Here is an 18,632-nt window from a genome sequence, read left to right as displayed (position 1 = left end):
AGAAACACACTCTTGCCCCAGATTTAAGATAAATGATGTGTAAGGCTGTACAGTCGGTGAATCTATTTTTGATGAAGTGCCACTTAAATTTCCCTTTACATTAATTGGTGTGTGTGTGTGTGTGTGTGTGTGTGTGTGTGTGTGTGTGTGTGTGTGTGTGTGTGTGTGTGTGTGTGTGTGTGTTTGTCATACTGTTGTGATATCCCTTCCTCATTATGACACATCTATATTCATTAATAACCATGAGATGCATTAACACACCCAGACTTACATTAAATGCCTTGACACACAACACACAGTTACGACCTCTGGCTTGATGAGCCTTGGGGGTGTCCTGTAAGTGTGTGTGTGATTGTGTGTGTGTGTGTGTATGTGTGACTCCTCCACATGACATATTGGGTTGTTTTGCCAGACAAAGAGGGGGTGCTCAGGGGCCGGTGCTTTCGCCTGAGGAGGAGGGGGGTCGTCCTCCTGTCAGCCTTTGTGTCCTAATTGAAGTTTTTCTGCCTCCCCTTCTTTCTTCCCCCATGCTGGTTGGGGGCGGTGGAGGGGGGTGACTTGAGGAGGAGGGGGGGACCAGACAGGGGTTTCAGGCTTTGTTGCCACCGACATGCCGCTCATCTCTACAGCAGTACCTTCATAAACAGAGACGGTTTGATGTTGTGTTCCTGAACGCAACAGGAGTGTGAATTGAACTCGACGAGCTGAGGCGCTAATTTAAATTCAACAAAGACCTAAAATATAAATGAAACCAAACAGAGTGTAAAACTGTGGAATGACAATATATTGATTTGGTAGCATTGCTATATTAACTCAATTTCTGGTTGTTGTCAAAATATAAAAAACGTTTCTAAAAGTATTTTTGTAATAGGATTTAGTCACAGGAATTATGGGAAATCATTGGTGTATATATACTGAGCAGAATTAAATGATATATTTCCCTCTAAATCACAAAGGGACATTTGGTACCTCTAGTTTTTCTACACACACACACACACACACACACACACACACACACACACACACACACACACACACACACACACACACACACACTTGTCTCTTTCATGTTCATCCAGTCCGTGTGTGAGCAGACTGGGGGGAGGCAAAGAACTGAAGCAGGGAGTAGCTTAAAACGAGACATCTGAGCCGGTGGCTGAATGAACGACTGTTTGATGGAACAGCAGTATGTGTGTGTGTGTGTGTGTGTGTGTGTGTGTGTGTGTGTGTGTGTGTGTGTGTGTGTGTGTGTGTGTGTTGTTATGTGTGGCAGCGATGCTGATCATTTTACAACCATCACACTCCAATGGCCCCCAAAAAACACACAGACGCGAACCCGTTCTGCATAAAAGGAAACAGAAGCAAATCTTAGCCTTCCCTACCTGTCAGAATGATGTTATATAAATATAGAATTGATAATCCTCATATTAGTTGACACTCAATTGTCTGTGTCTGGACAAAATATTTAAAGTTTCCCACCTGGAATACAGGAAGAAGAAAAACGTTTTAAAGGAATCTATCAACTCCTGCTGGTCGCCAGTTTTCTTTCCATGTTATTACTTTTTCTTAATTTGATTTGAAAGTTCAATCCTGCTTATATGGATCTTCACTAAAGACAATTTAACATTATAATTGACTTTGCTTCTTCTTTCAGTCATTTTTTGCAAATTTTTTTGGTCATTTAACATCTAAGAAATGCAGGGAAGTATAAAAATACCCTACTTTCACCTGCTTAGGCAAACGAGACAAAGGAAGGTGAGTGGTTGACGAAGTCAGGTTTGTTTGGGAGAATAACTTTGGCTCAAAGACACGTTCACAGCATATGAGAGAGAGAGAGAGAGAGAGAGAGAGAGAGAGAGAGAGAGAGAGAGAGAGAGAGAGAGAGAGAGAGAGAGAGAGAGAGAGAGAGAGAGAGAGAGAGAGAGAGAGAGAGAGAGAGAGAGAGAGAGAGAGAGAGAGAGAGAGAGAGAGAGAGAGAGAGAGAGAGAGAGAGAGAGAGAGAGAGAGAGAGAGAGAGAGAGAGAGAGAGAGAGAGAGAGAGAGAGAGAGAGAGAGAGAGAGAGAGAGAGAGAGAGAGAGAGAGAGAGAGAGAGAGAGAGAGAGAGAGAGAGAGAGAGAGAGAGAGAGAGAGAGAGGGAGGACGGGAGTGAGCGAGCAAGCCAAAGAGAGCGAGGGAGTGCTTCTCCCTTTCCCTAGCAACGGTTGGCGGTGGTTGTCTCCAGCCTGTTGTTTTCTCCGTCATACAGGCGCTCACACACACACACACACCCGGCTCAGCCATACACTCCTCTGTCGACTCGTCTCGTCCGTTTGCCTGTCGGATCCCCCCTCTCCCCACCACCCCGAGGTGCCTTCTGACATTTTCCCCTCATGATTCTGTCTGCTTCCTCCGTGGAGATGAAGGCTGTTTTCCGAGGATAGGGGGAAAAGACGGGAGACGACGGGGAAAGTAGCGACAGGAAAGCTGCGGTGTGAATAAGAAGGAGGCAGAGAGACTTATAGGGAGAGGAGAGGAGGATGGAGCCCCTCAGCGCTCAGGGTCTGCCCCGGCTGTCCTGGATCGACACCCTGTACAGCAGTACGTATCCCTCCGTGTCCGAATCCAGACGTGTGTCTGTGTGTGTGTGTGTGTGTCTGTGTGCTGCTGTCACTTCCCATTTGTGTGTTTGCGCGTCTTTACTGCTCACCATCAGAACATCTAGCGTGGGAGAGTCCTCCAGTCCAACCTGGAGGTAGAACTTCATGTTCCAGCCTAAAGAGCTGCTGATGGTATATATTTAACACACAACGTGAGTCGTCCTGCACGCCATCGTCAGATCAGCCCTCAGGGTATGAGGAGAAACAAGTGATAAAACGAACACCACAATGTGGCTTAAATGCTTTTATTGCTCTAACTGAGTAAACCCTGCATCCCATCAGGCGCAGTTGGGAGTCTCTGATGTTGTGTGCCTTTGATTTGCTGTTTGTTTTGGGAGTTCGGAACACATGACACAGCCTTTTGGGATACGCGCTCGCTTGTGTCACTATTATTACCGTCCCTTAATCTGCAGAGGGAGTGAATGGGAGAGGGATTTTGGTGATATGAAAAGAAAGAAAGTCTTGTTGTGCTCGTCTTTTTGCTGAACTCGGTGTGAGATTCAGAAATGGCAAGAGAAGTGTGACCTTGGGATGGCAGTTAAGAAACACACATGTAATTTGATGATGATGATCACTTTCAGAAAGACTTGAAAAGAACAGTCAGAGACAGACTTACCCCTCCGATCCATGACTTTGATATCCTCAACTATAACTTGATCACACGGTTAGTCGTGTTGATTCACTCCAAACATCTAGAATACCTGCATGACGTTTATTAGATACACTAGCCCTGGAGAAACGGGGAAAAGATATATTTCCCCTTGCTTCTTTTTCCACCTACATGTTGTGTAACCAACAAGTAAAAGATCTTCCCCTCCAGTCCACAAGAAGGAAGAGACACCAAGCCTGTGGTGGTTGTCTGCTGAGAAATGAGGGTAAAGTTGTAAAACTCTGAGCACCTCCTAATGAGGGCTGAATCTGGTACCTTTGCTAACAAACTACCATTTCTCATGTGACTCATGCTCTTGTCTTTATGCTAAGATGAACTAATTGCATGCTGGGTCTCCCTCCAGAAATGAGAGCAGTATTGATCTAATCATCTGACTCCCTAAAATAAAATGGTGTATTTCCCCTGATATGTATTTATTTGTCACAGTTCATTTTCTCTCTGATGGTCTCATGTTTTTTGTTTTTTTTTAAAGATTGGCTTTTTCCAGTTGAACTTCTGTTGGGTTGCCTGCGAATGCATCATGGCAATGATTTGTCTCAGCACTGAAGTCCCTGCATTAGTTCTCTTTAAAAAAAAAAAAAGGATAAGGCCATCAGCACTGAACGTTAATGGAAATCAAATAACCATGGGATATACTGTATAATACATGTACTATTTGAATATGGCATCTTTGGTTCTGGCATTGCATCAACTAGAAACGGAACACATCCCAAAATTGGATTTGCACAGAGAAGCCAGACTATTAACATTACAACAGCTTTACTCTTCTGAAAGAAAAGGCCAATCCCTTCCATGCACCCATCATTTCATCATTCTTTTGCTTTCTGTTCATCCTTTATCCCATAAACTTGTGTGTCTTTTTGAGTATCCATGAGTGTGTTACATAAGTATGGTGCTACGTCAAACGCTCCTGAACTGAACCCTTTCCTCCACTTGAGGGAATAAGAATAAACCTTTGCTTCTGGGAGCTTTTGGTGGGTTAATGATAAGAACGCTTCCTCAGCGCCACCGCACTGATCCTGAATCAGCCTATTCATTTAGGGCTCTAGTGCGTTTATGTGGAAGATTACTCACACCTGGCTGTTAACATGAGAAAGCCCACTTCCACCTTTCCTATCAAGCAATGCAGTGGATTACCAAACTACTGACTGTAATTGCATGCTCTCTCTCTTCAGATGCTAACAGCTGTTTTAATGGCTGAATGTTAAGCAGCGTCCACACAACTTTAGCATCTCTCAGTGAGGAGAAAGTGGATGCTGAAGCCACAGCCGCCTTGTTCCCCCGCGAGACCTTCTGTGTTTGACCACAGCTGATCGGGGAACTTCGGTGGCGTTTCTCTTCTGTGTCTTCTTGTCTCCGTTTAATTACAGTCAACACACGTTGTCACACACATGCATGAATCACAAGATTATCCTCATAAAAAAACAAAACCAAACCCCAAAACATCTACAAAAGCTCTAGTCACATCAGTGGACACACACACACACACACTCCCAAACCATCTCCAGTCCAGACCTCTCATCAGTCATTTTCTGCCACATTTGTCCAGGCAGCAGCATAAGTGGTAGACTCCCAGACGGCTATTAGTGCATTTGTGTGCATGTGTGTGTTTGTCAGTTGCAAATACTTCAACACAACCAACTTATCTCCCCTCTCATCCGGTCCTTTCTTGTCTTTCAGACTCTCTTAGTGTAAGAAGCTGCTAATTTTTTGTACTTGTGTGTTTTGGGGGTTTATCGGTTTTATTATATTTTGCAGTGAGGTAAAGGGATTTTTAACCCATTATCTCAGCTGTAGAGGCATTTCAGTGGTGTCGATTTTCTTGCTTTAACCAGTTCTTTGGTAAGTGCTGTGTTGTGTATTGTATTTCTTTGTTGTTTCAGTGTGTTTTTCTGCACTTGACATTCTGTTTCCAACTACTGCTTTTGTACCACTGTGTCCTTCAGTCTAAAGTGTCAATTTGTTCTTCCCAGTTATCAAAACATGTAGCTTGATTTGACTGCTTCCAACTTCCTGTACGATATTAATTCAGATCATAAGCCCCATTTCCACAGTCGGAGTACCTGGTCAGCTATTCTGGTCAGCATGTGCGGAGTTAGCCAGACTCTACTCTGGTGCCTCAAAGCAACAGGAAAACTAGATTATTTAAGATTAAGATTATGAGCATTTTGGTATTGCAGAGCCGCAGCGGCGTGTACATGTATGCCAAAATGATTTTTGCTAATCCGAGTCGCGGCAAGGGAAGCTTGAATATGAGTGTAGCTCCCAGCAAGCATTAAAAATAAATCAATCCTGATGTCTGTACATCCTGTCAGCATATGTAGGACCACTTCAGTGCAGGCCAGCAAGCCACATGGAAATAGATGGGATGTAGAGTCTGTCAAGTGTTAATATGTTCTGGATAATCTCAAGTATTTGCACATGGTAATATGGGATAACATGTTTATGGGGAGAAATAATCCAGGGCTGTTGTAAAGAGCGCCCACTCATTAGAAGCTGTAGAGAAATGTGTATTGATTCATCTGTCAAATCCAGTCCTTTTTGGAGGGAATGTGAGTCAAAAAAACAGCAGTGACCTTGAATGAACGCTTAAGTGTAAGGCATTTGTTCTCAAAGGCCTGCATGCTTTAAAAATAGCTTAAAATCACTCTTCTCTTTGCAAATCACAAATTTCTTCAAAATGACATGCTGATATGTGTTAAACATTTTCATGTGACGGTTCAGACTGCGCTCCATTAGTAAAATAGTTTACGTGGCACTGGTGCTAACAGTGTTTTGGATCCGCCTCCCCGTTTCATCTCCCACAGATGTGTTTCCTCGGCTGTCTGTCGGCCGTTGGGTCTGGTTCCACTCAGGAGCTGGCTAGCTGCTCCCGGTCAACTCCAAACCCATTGTCTGTTCTGTCTCAGAGTGTTAAACGTCAGCGTGTAATTGGTTGTCAAGCCGCTCGCCTCAACAAACAGGTGCATGGCGAAGAGATTCTGGATGTCTTCCCAGCTGAGACTCTTAAGGGATCTTAACACAACTGGGACGTCTCATTTATCGCATCATACAAAATTTATTTTCACCAAACCACCCACCTCCCTTCTCCTCTGCCTCCCTCCGTTTCAACAGCCTTGTAGCCTCGCCATCAGCGCCGGCGGAAACCAGTCCAGATCGATGGGATCTAAAAGTGTTTCCAAACATGCCATTCGTATCTTGACCTCAGAAAACTCCAAAACCAAGCTGACCGCTTAAATCTCTGCTTCTCTACAAAGATGCCACATTTTAACGACTCTTATCAGATCTCAGAATCAAACAATTTGTGAATTTTATGATCAATGGGCTAAAAGTATTGAAATAAAACAGAAGTGGTGCAGCTGTTGTATTCCACTGTTATGTCTGTTGAGGATGAACATGTCACCCAGACGAATCGAGAAACAAGCTCGATTCGTCTGGGTGAAGATTGGATTTGTTTGGTCATACAATCATTAATCAGTTTATTCTAGGACTTCTTTAGCTGCACAATTATAGTCATTATTATAAATAAGCCTCTGTTTCTGTCCAGTAATGGTGCAGAGAGTGTGAGGATGTGCTTTCCAGGAATTAAAAATGGGATGTGTCCTTGTATTTCAAGGCTTGAATCATTGTTTTCCCTCCCTTGCAAGCTCCTCTATCATCCTGATCAATAGATGCTATTTCCTCCATTCACTGTACCGTAACTATAGAAACAGACATTTAAGTCTGCGCCCTCACACACAAGCGGGAGGAACAATCTGAGTCAGCCTGAAGCGGCGTAGTTACGTAATACCCTCATCTCTGCTGTTCTGCGCGGATTATTGGACCTGGTAAGAGGTTTGTTATCAGCCAATCGGCTTGTTGTTTGTTTCTCCTAAACAACCATAAGAATTGGTGTGATGTTGGAGAAAGGAGGGGATCAAAAGGAGAGAGACTGAAATTAAAGACTTGAACTGAAAAACTTGTGTCTGGCCTCAAAGGAAAGGCACGACTTTAATCTGAAATAAAAAGCCAAATTTAAATATTCAGCTTTTTTGCACTAGACTTTTCTTGAGATACAGGTTTGTTCTAGGAGTCCTGAAAAGTGGTGATGGCTCAGGGGCTTGACTTTGATTTAGAAAATAAGATGCTTTTTGTTATGTCAGCATTTACAATAAATTGGCATTTCCCCTCAGCCACATCGATGTCGACTGCTTCATATTATAAAGCCACAGCAATGTGTGTGTGAAGACTCAGTTGTAACGCTGAGTCAACAAGCGTGTCATGGTTTCCCTCTTATTCCATATTTGCTTTTGTATCTTGCATTTTACATTTTACAAGTAAACATATAGAACTACTGGTGAGGATTCATAATCTGGATTCCCAAAAAATAGGCAGTCTGTGTAAAATATGAATAAAAAAGAAGGCAGATGTTTGCAAACCGAATGTTTGCCGGCAGAATAAACATTTATTTAAGAGTTTAATAATTAATAAAGTTGTCTTTTGGAAAAACGTGAAAAACATTGAATTATTTTTACTGTTCTTGACATAAAAATATCAAAAATCACCTCAAATAACAACATTAGTGAGATTCTTTTCAGCGATATCGTCATGTGGGTGAAGTCGTGAAAATCCTTTGTTGTGCCTGATGTGTGAGTGTGTGTCGTGTGTCTTGGTGTGTTCGGCGGGTCTTGGGGGATCTTCACCATATCCTGAGGGGCAGGTGCCTCGTCTGTGTGTGTGTGTATGTGGGTGTGTGGTTGTGTGGATGTGTGGGTGTGTAGGTGGTGGTGGGACAGAAATCATCCTTCAGGGCTATGGTAACCACCAACCCCTTCTTCATTCTCCACCCATGTACCTTTCCCCTTGGCCAATCAGGAGAGAGTAATCCCGGCGTCCCGGCCAATGGTGCGTGTTGCATGTTTACATGATCCCAGAAGGCTGGAGCCGTGATTAAGCATTCAGGGTAGTGGAGCGAGAGAGAGAGGAAGGGAAGGGAAGAGGAGGTGGGGCAGGAAAGGGAGATGAGGCCATTATGAGTTGAAAGGTTTGATGGACGCCGCCTGGAGAGACCAGTCACTCAGATTCAGGTGAACCAACACAACGCAGCTCATTAATGACCTCAGATGTTTATGGGAGGACTGGACGGTGTGGTTTCCTTCAGGGCAAACCTGGTAGAGAAGAATTGACGCTGAAATGATGCAACAGAGTTGCACACTTCTTTCCTTCAACTGTAAATTAAAAGGATTTTTGAAAAACATTTGCAAACGTATTTTTTTTGTTTACCCCAATCAAGCACCATTCAAGACTACGACTGCCAAGGTGATGCCTCCACCCTTTTGGAGATGGACCTACACTGAATCAGGAGAGTGTGTGTGGTTGTATTGACACCTCAATCCCAGAAGGCCTAGTGTCTCAGATTGTCTTGTGTTTTTCCAACATGGTGTGTAGAGTTTGACAGATATGTAAGAGGCCTTTTACGAGTTAGAACGAAAACATCTTTCCCAACAATCTCCACGTAGTTTAGTCATTCCTCTATGCAGGTCAGGCAGTTCTTAACGCTGGCACTCCTGCTGTCAGATCTCCAGGAACAGAGAGTTTCAAACTCTTTGTCCTTCATCTGTGCGAATTAAAGAAAGGTTTAGTGCAGTTATTCCAATCTTGTTTTCAAATAAGTTTTTTAAAGGCTGTGTTGAAACCGGTGGTAGCTTTTACAGCAGTAACCATTTGGCCTCGGGATTTTAGCTTTAACGGCATGGTATGGTGCAATCGTGTGCAAGAGTGTTCACATTGGTGAAAGCTGATATTCACACAATGAACTGGCACACTTTTTGGTTTCTATATTAAATTTATTAAGTGATTAGGAGGACATTTTTTGAGGAGTAATTTTCAAAATAAGATTAGAAACTCACTCACTCTGCCAGTTTTTTTCTTCATACCTTTTTTTTTTTTGGGCCAGTTACTTTCCACACGGCGTCTTCGCTGACACGGACTCTCACGGGGCATTTCCACTCCCTTTCACTCCCGCCGGTGAAATCTATCCATATCAGATGCTCATTTGTGAAGTGAAACATTACCACAAATGAGCACAGCTTTTTCCTGACATACCTAGAGTGTACCAAAACTACTGCTTCTAATCAGCATCATATTCACCTAATTGGGCTGCACGGGGCAATAAATAGACACCGCCATCCCTGCTGCGCTTTGCCCTGAGGGCCATCGACAACCTCTTGCATTTTAATGGATCCACTCTTTTGTTTCGCTGCAGGGTTTGATCCATTTCCCATTAGAACGTAACCCGTGAAGTTGTGCGGAGAGTGCTACTGATGTTTGCGTTGGCACTAAATAACTGTGGAGTGCACATGGAGGAGTGAATTGTTTTTTACCGAGGACAAGGAGAGTAGAGCCAGGTGTGAGACAAAATATGGTGGATTATTAAGTGCTGTGCAGATGTTTGTGTCTGTTTGTGTGTGTGTGTGTGTGTGTGTGTGTGTGTGTGTGTGTGTGTGTGTGTGTGTGTGTGTGTGTGTGTGTCAGCACTTGAACATGACCTCTTGTGTTTCTGTGATGCTAACAGACGTGGCTTTGGGCCCCACGTGCGGCGGTGCTCGTCCTCATCTATGGGAGCAGTGAGTTGCATCCAACCAGTCAGAGCCTTGGGGATCCAGGCCAGCTAATTACAATGTATAGTGGTTAGTATCCATGGTAACGTTAGTTGGTGGGGACTGGGGGTGGATCTCCTGAAGGAGGGGTCTTTATCGCTCGCTTCCTACAGACGTGTGGCATGGGAAGATATGTGCCACTGGAATTTTCTTTTCATTTGAGATATAAAGGGACAATACCGGCTTTCATTCGTTCTCTCCTCCCCCAGGAAAGACCCGCTGTGGATGATGAACACACGTCTTCATTAGCATCATTATTGCTGCTTTTGTAGTGGGAGCTGAGTTCACCTGTCCGTGTTGGATGTTTTGTTTTATTTTTGAGGGGCAGCTCCTCTAATATCTCCCCATTAAAAACACAAGAATCAGGGGCGTTCCCTTCCCCCTTCCCCTTCCCCTTCTCAGTCTGAACCTCCGTGTGTGGGATTCCTGCAGCTCATTGACATTTAAAGTCTCCACAGCGTTTCCTGAGTGGAATTACAGCCGCTCTATATGAGGAGTCAACACATCGTCATCTAGATCGAGCCGGGGGGTGGGCAGGAACGGAACAAAGAACCCAACTCAAGTGGATCACTCACTGGCCTTCATGCCTCTGATTTATTTAGCATTATTTAGCATGACTGACATCCGATGGACACAAAATCGTGTCCTTTTGTTCTAAACAGAGGTGGCACACATTTGGATTCTTGTCGGAGGCGACTGTGACACATTCACACCTCTCTAAGCTCCACATAGACTCACTAACCTCTGCTGGTGATTGACACATCCTGTATTTATGGGAAATTAATATAATTAGTCAATTCTATTTCGATCTATACATCACTGCGTACGTCATCGGATTGATCATGTGTCCAGATCGTGAAAAACATCTCTGTTAAATCCACAGAGACGTCAATGACTTAATATATCTTCATTAGTCTGCTTCATTCATTCTTTTTTTTCTTTTCACTTTATCCCTGTTTATTATCCTAACAGACAGAAAACCCAATAACCTCCAAGAGATGACTGTGATAGCATTGTGTAATTTATAATCTAATTCTTGTTTTATTTTCCCCACTAATCATTTGTAGAACTTAATTTTACAAGGGAATTAAGTTCCTTGCAGGTGTGTTTTACGCCTTTTAACCATTCCATAAATGACAGGTTTGTCACCCTTTTCTTTGCTTATCCAATATGTTTCATATGACTGTTCAGAGGATGTCCTCTGAACATCTATAACATCTGTTATCAAATTTGTCTCGTCAATCACTTGGGAAGCGTTGCTTCCTTCTCAAAATCAAATCCAATTTGAAGCCCTAATGGTGAGCGAGGCCCATCTCAATATGAATGTGTTCACCGAAAATGTTGTTTGAGGAAGCGGGATGCGTCTGCATATCAATCACGACCGGAACAGGATTGATTTGCCTTGTCGAGTCGCAACAGCTCCTCGGTTTCTGTCGCCCTGCGTCTGCCTGTCTCGCTTGTGGCTGGTTGTCGCTTCCGCTAAGCAAAAGATCTCTGAGTAGCGTTTCAGATCAGTCATTCAGAGACAGGTTTCTCCTCCCACACCAAGACTCAAAAGGAGCTTTACCTGCAGCGGCATGATCTAGCCCAGTCGTTTCTGACTAATATCAAATATTAAAACCACCTTTATACACACAAAACATCACTAAAGCTTCCATTTTGATTTGAAGCATCTCTTATACGATGGACCCCTGGTTCTGTCCTCGGAGTCTTGTGTCATGTCACACCCATGCCTGAAATATTTCCTGTTGATGAGTGGGGTAAGGGCCCTAGACCTTCATAAAGGCTTTTAATTTCCCCAGCGACGCCTCCTGATTGATGACGGCTGGACAGGGAGGTGTAAAAACCTTCATGTACACCAGCGACAACACAATGACCGCACATCTGTCAAGCTGCTGATGGACTGTCATGGCGTCACGGCTCCACAGGAACACACCAGTAGCTGAGGAAGAGGCGGGGCGACAGGGTTTCTTCTACTTCTATCCGTCGTTTTTCTGTTCACACACACACGCACACACACACACACACACACACACACACACACACACACACACACACACACACACACACACGATAAAAACAGACTCTGGTGCTACATCGTCCCTTTATTACCTCTGCAGAGAAACTTGCAAGTCCACGGTCACCGCTGCTCGTAAAACCACATCACTACTGTTATAAAAAAAAAAGAGCGTGTGTGTGTGTTTGCACAGGCGCTTGCAGTTTGCAGGGCTGTTTTGCGGTGCATACACACTGTTTGCTGGCTACAGGGCGTGATGTAATCCCTCTCGTCCTCAAAAAAATGCTGAGCAAGGCAGCTTAATTCCAGAGTGAGTTCTGTTACGCTACTGCAGCAGCAGTTTCTGCTTCTACTGACTTAATGGGTTTGCAGCTCTGGATGTGAACCAGTCTCTAAACTCCACTGTTTCATGGAGGTTGTTAATATTCAGGACATCAGAGAGGGGCTTTTCTTGAATTTCAGTGTTTCTGTGCTTGAAACTGTGTCCACATAGTGAAATATCAGTGTTTTATGAAGGTGAAGTGTCAAAGCCTCTATTATAGCCATGTGGCACTAACTTGAGAATGACAGGAAGTGATGATACTTGGGTGTCTCTCTTCCTCTCTCTCTTTCGCTATATGGAGCCTTCGGCTACTTTTCAGCTCCGTCTTTTACCTTTGTAAAAGTTTTTCTTGTTTTGTTGCTGAGATATCGGCACGCACACGCAGCTCATTGGAAAACAGGAAGCATCACTGGTTGTCATGACAGCCTTTGTCCTTGCCATGGAAACAAGGGCCAGTTTTTACAGAGAGACAGGTGGATGTAGATCTGTCCGTCAAGGGAGGTTAACAGCTAGACTGATGTGATCTGACATTTGGTGGAGGTCACTGAGTCGGTGGTGGTGGTGATGGGGGGACTGCAGATTTATCGGGTTGATTATGCAACGATGTTTGGTTGGTGTGCACCGCGACTCACCCTGCAGCTGTAGTTCTTATAGAACCAGTTTTCTCTCTGCTTTTCTCTGCTGCCGGCGGTTCAGATCACAGCAGGGGGTTCCTGTAGAGCGGTGAAAAACTCTCTGGTTTCTGAAGGGTCAAAAAAATGAAAGGCCTTCGCCAGAAACCCGACGGTACAGGAGCCTGATCGAATTTTAAACTGATCTATTTTGCATGAAGACACATCCGGCCAGTCATGACAAGAAAGTTGTGAATATTTGAACTTTCTGTCTTCACAGTCAAGAAATACGACATTTATTCACAAATTTCTTTGTACTACAACACACCTATCCTAGCTCTTTTCTTTACTAGAGAATTATATCTTTATTGTGGTTCTGTTGGTTTTCTCTGTCTGTAAAAGCGCTTCGAATGGTCTGTTGATGTAATTAAGTACTTAATAAATAAAAGCTGATTGATTGATTATTGCTTAAGGGCACTCCTTAGGTGTAAACATCATTCTTTGAGACTTTTCTTTTTGCCAGTAATAGGTGCTCTAATCTGTTTTTTCTCAATAAAGAAGTAAAATATAAAAATATAGTGCTGTGTTTTAAAAAAAATCCCCCATCCATTAATCGGGTTAACAAAAATAGATAAGAATAAAATATACAAAAAAACAAAACTTCTTTGACCCAATGAGACTGAATTTCTTTGAAAATCGTCACCACACCAGAGTCTATGAGAAACTGTGTCTAACACAACTTGTGTGATGCGACCGACAGCAAAATGCTGCCCCAACTTCTCCAAGGATTATGTGGATTGTAGATCAGAGAAGAGAGCAACACATTCGAAACGTTGCTCTTGTGTGGAACTTGCCAGATGTCGATGGAGTCAACTTCCATGTTTCATAACGTGACCTTTTCTGAATAATAAAATAGCAGCAGAAATGTCAGTGTTGGAGTTCAAAAAGCTCTTCTCTGTAGCTGCGCTGGCATTTTATAGAATGTTAAAAGTGTCTTTTTCATAAGCTGTGAGAATGTAACTGCGTCAAACTGACCATTAAACCTCCTGTTTGATCAAATCTTTCTTTGAAGCTCTCGGCAGGAAGTTGGTGGGAAGACTCAAACAGTGTACATGTGGTTTTATATTTCTCATAGTGCTGCACTGGTGTGTGTGTGTGTGTGTTCATTCAGTCTCTTAGTTCAGCTAATGGTGCAGTAATGACCATCAGCCTTTTAGCTCCAGCAGTGGAAGAAGTTTCCCGGCCATCTTGGAGTGTGTCCAGTGACTGTCGGGTCAGTCGTTGGGCCCATGAAGGTCAGCGTTGTGTCCATTTGTCACGCATCGATCCCTCTTACTGGATACGCTCAGAGTGACATTTTACTCTCTGGAAAAGCATTAAACAAATCTCTCCGATGACCTTTTGCAGTTTTGTTACGCTGCAGCTGTCTGCTGCTGTAAAGATACTACAGCCGCATTTTCACCAGAGAAAGGAGTCCCAGTAGGAACCTGGTTTCAGAGCTTCTTACATTTGTCCAGATAAATGTCTCTCTCTGTAAATGGAATGTGTACTGTGTGCGTTTACAGAAAAGCATTAGTAGGATGTACCTGGTTCCTTATTCCTTAAAAGCCAGTGGAGCCTGGAGAAAAAAAAATTAAACGATAATCTTCTCAGCTCATCACAGTATGCCTCCTAGTTTCCTGCTGCGTCAGCTGGCTACACAGGCGTTCTAACCTGAAATCATGGACAAAACTGAACAAAAGATTTCTGCTCATACCCCCACACTATTGATCTTTTTAGCTATCTGACCAATGGAAACCTTAAAGCCTTTATAATCCATCCAGGAGTGACATGACGTCACTGAGTGCAGAGAATTACATCGGTGTTCTGTAAGCATTTTATCGTTTTTACAAGTAAATGGCTTCTACCCGTCAGCCCTTTTTGTCTTTTTTGGATGTTGTTGTTGATGTTGCAAATGTGATGAAGGTGAAGTCTGTTGTAATAACATGTCTGGAAAGAAAAAATAAATAAATAGTTTTCATATAGTAAATGCTTTTTGTGTGTGTTAGTTTGTTGCCTCCTCCTCGACCGTGGGTATAGTTGCGTTAGCGCTGCCTGAAAGGTTCCAAACAGTGGAAGGTAGCAAAGAGCAACAAGACTCTCAGTCGCGTTACTGAATTTCGAGCGGAAGGCTCAAACCATGATGTAATATCTGACCGTCGGCATCGAGGTCGGAACTTAAATCCGTCGACGTGCTCATGTCTTTCTTCTTTGACGATGTGTCATCCATTCTCTTCTCTCCGCTGTGTTGTGTAGTTTCTCTGGATGTGTGCGCGGGTCAGTCCTGACAGGTTCGCTCCACTACGATGAGGCTGTATTGATTTCTCAATAGGATTTTTCGTCCTCTTCAAGTCAATCCTTTTACCCGACATTATCTCCTCTCAAGTTGTGTGTCATCTTGCGCTTGTCCCTGTTTCACCTCTTTAAAAGTGTGTTTGTGTGTGTGGGGACCGTTCTGTTGTGCATTAATAACAAGTTAGGACTGATCCCTTCTCTACAGACTGACAGTGCAGCATTGATTTCTCTGTATGTCACGCGGGGGGATTGTCAGAATGCATTAGCTGACTGAGGCGGCCTACATTTCATCCTGGCAGAGTGTTTGCAGATAAACACCGGCACACGTGGACTCCTGTTCACAAACAAACACTGTGTGTGTGTGTGTGTGTGTGTATGTGTGTGTGTGTGTGTGTGTGCAGAGAGGTTTAAAACAAAACAATAGCAACTCAACAGAGCGAGGTTTGAGGAGTTTGTGAAATCGGATCATCTGCTTTATTGATGTGTGTTTCCTGAGAAGACTTGTTTTGTGTTGCTGAGTAGTAACCCAGCAACTGTGATGTTCGATCTGTTTTTGGATTATTGGGGACAGTGTTCCACTAGCGTGGAGAACAAGATTGCTGGTAACGGGCGTTATGGCATTTAGATAATCAATCAAGCAATCAGTTTTTGGTTTCATAGCCTAAAATCGCATCACAGATGTGCAGTAGATGCTACAAGACAGAGGTAAGAGGAGAATTGAAGATATTCTCTATAGCCGTGGTCGGCTCAGGTGCAACAAACTCACTTTTTCAACTCGCTTCATGTTGGATGTGGAATCAATCGGCTATTATGAGGTCCTGATGCTGATCTGATGAATGATCAGTGAAGTCTCAACCACACCCTCAAGACTGTCGTCGCATCCATATGGCTAATCAGACGTAACGAGTTTAAATAATGCCATCTCACACACCGTATTGCACGCATAGAGATTTAATTCAAAATTACTCGCCCTCATTTGCAGTTTACCGCACAATGCATGCAGAGATAACGATAAACCAACCAATAAATGAGCCTTTTGGTGACTGTAAGCAAGCTAGCAGCAGATCATGTGTGTAAACAGCCTATTTCTGCTTTAAGCAGATGAACTGGGACCTCCGGTCCTTGTGAAAGAGGAAACAGGCTTTGAAGCTCATCCAGTCAGGAGTCCATCCACCATCCATCTTCTCAGTTTGAGACGTCAACCGTGGAGGAGTTGTTGTGTTTTTGCACACGCTTTATTAAGTCGACTTTGACCTGAACGCACCATTTATCAGCTATTTACCCAACAGCTACAAATAAACCATATGGCAGCTGTGACTCCCCTCAATCTGTATAGGGACCTGCAGCCAGCTAACAGATGGAGGGAGCTGTTTGATTGGCAGGTGGGTGGTCCAGTGCCTGCAGGTCATGGTGCGTGTCAGCGGGGGGGGGGGGGGGGGGGGGCAGCCATCAACATTAGCTTGATGGTGTGTAACGTCCCCAAGAGGATTGACCCCTCGTTTTTATTTTTCAGATAGTCTCACTTGTGGCTCCGGTTCATTTTCGATCCAACACACACACTCACCCCCGTATGTGTGTGTGTGCAGCGGTGATGAAGGGACACTCATTTGTGCTTTAAAGTGGTGTCGCCCACACACACCTCCCACATAAATTTGCCTTTCAAACATGAGGCGCACTTATTTCAGCGGAGCACTGACTTTTAGGAAAAGCTTCTTCTACCTCAAATCCATAAAAGGAATATATCGAACCAGTTGTGTGAAAAATCAAATGTTCTGTATGTATCACTCTTTGCAGCTTTGGTTTCATGCATTCACTTTATATTTTGGACCTTAAATCACAGTGACTTTTAAAATGAAGTCATTTCCCACCCTCCTGGAAATGATCACATCTTCTACCTCCAGCTAACAGAATAATTTCAATTTCAAATGCCATTGAGGACCTGCTTTGTTCTCAGTCAGGCATTGTAGAGCGTGGCGGCTGTCCTGTTCTGTGTGCTGAAAAGCTGATCGACATCCACCCTCATCTTTTTTCTCATCTCCTTCTCCTTTTCCTGTCCTCCAGACTTCAACTACAACACAGACGGGTACGAGGGGGACGGAGCGGAGGACGGCAAGTCTCAGGATGGCTCGGAGACGCTGCCCTACATAGACGAATCACCCACCATGTCACCCCAGCTGTGTGCGCCCCAAGGGCCCGATGGGGGGCTGGTGTCGCCTACTCCACCAGAGGGGCTGCTGCCGGGGGTAAGGGCACTTGTACAGAAAAACTGGTATAACAACAAGATTAAAGATCTTTATTTGCCATTATTCAGATGGTACAACAAAATTACGAGATCAGATGGAGAGTTAGATAGATAGATAGATAGATAGATAGATAGATAGATAGATAGATAGATAGATAGATAGATAGATAGATAGAAAAAAAAGTCCAGCATTCAGGGTATTACAGTTCTCAGGCTAAAAGTTTTCGTCCTTCATCAGTTTCTTAAATATCAGACTCTTCTGTCAAGTTTTTTTTTTTTTAGAAGTTTGTTTTTTACAACTTCTACTCTCATGTGGATTATTGATCATGATGTCCAACTCCCTTTTAGTGCTGCCTAGGTTCGTGTTTTGTCTTACGGAGCTGCGCTGTTGGGATAGCAACACCTTTTTAAAGAAATACCACTGAGAATATTTGGTATCAATAATGTACGTTTTAATGTATATTTACATACTCAAAAAGCGTACAGTCCTTCTATTTACATTCTGAGTTTGTGAAGCACTTCAGACTTAGTCGCCCTATTTAATGACCACAATGACAAAGTGTGACCAAATGCTCAATAATCTAATACTTCATTCATTCATTTTCTGCCGCTTTATCCGCCACAGTGGGTCACAGGGAGCTGGAGCCTATCTCAGCTGGCATAGGGCGTGATGCGGGGGACACTCCGGGCACGACGCCAGTGCACCGCAGAGCCACACACAATGACAGACAACCATGCACACACACACTCACTCCTACGGGCAATTTGGAACGGCCAATGAACCTGAAACACATGGTTTTGGACGTGGGAGAAAGCCGGAGAACCCGGAGAGAACCCACGCAGACACGGGGAGAGCATGCAAACTATCAACTATTTTTTTGAACTCAATAAAAATACAGCTAAAACTGTGGTTGATGTAAGTGAACAGAGGTTGAACGACTAAAACTGTTCTGAAATAGGATAAAATTAAAGCTATGTCATCAGTCAGTGCTCTCCTTGTTAGTAGCGTCACCCTGGACTCAGTTTGGGATTTTTTGCACCGCTGGATCCTTCTTGGTCATTCTGGCCCGACGTAACTGTTGTTGATTAGTCACAGTTTCCCTGCTGTTAGGTGGCGCATTCACAGCGGCAGGAGACGACCGCTGACCCACATAAAGTTTG

At 43.7% G+C, this 18,632-nt stretch overlaps 1 protein-coding gene across 2 annotated transcripts in view; it reads left to right on the top strand.

The window, feature by feature from the left end:
* abr (ABR activator of RhoGEF and GTPase) overlaps nucleotides 1-18,632 on the top strand; it is an 84,808-nt gene that overhangs the window by 13,215 nt on the left and 52,961 nt on the right. The window contains exons 1-2 of one of the 2 annotated variants that reach the window (XM_068330327.1): nucleotides 2,258-2,578; nucleotides 17,291-17,472. In XM_068330327.1, coding sequence (XP_068186428.1) covers nucleotides 2,518-2,578; nucleotides 17,291-17,472 — 243 coding nt within the window. In that variant the 5' untranslated portion in view covers nucleotides 2,258-2,517. Of the gene's footprint in view, nucleotides 1-2,257; nucleotides 2,579-17,290; nucleotides 17,473-18,632 lie in introns of those variants that run through there. The other variant, XM_068330326.1, reaches the window with a different exon arrangement.

The sequence above is a fragment of the Antennarius striatus genome, chromosome 13 (assembly GCF_040054535.1).
Source record: "Antennarius striatus isolate MH-2024 chromosome 13, ASM4005453v1, whole genome shotgun sequence".
Taxonomy (NCBI): Eukaryota; Metazoa; Chordata; class Actinopteri; order Lophiiformes; family Antennariidae; genus Antennarius; species Antennarius striatus.
This window is presented reverse-complemented; position numbering and strand designations above follow the sequence as displayed.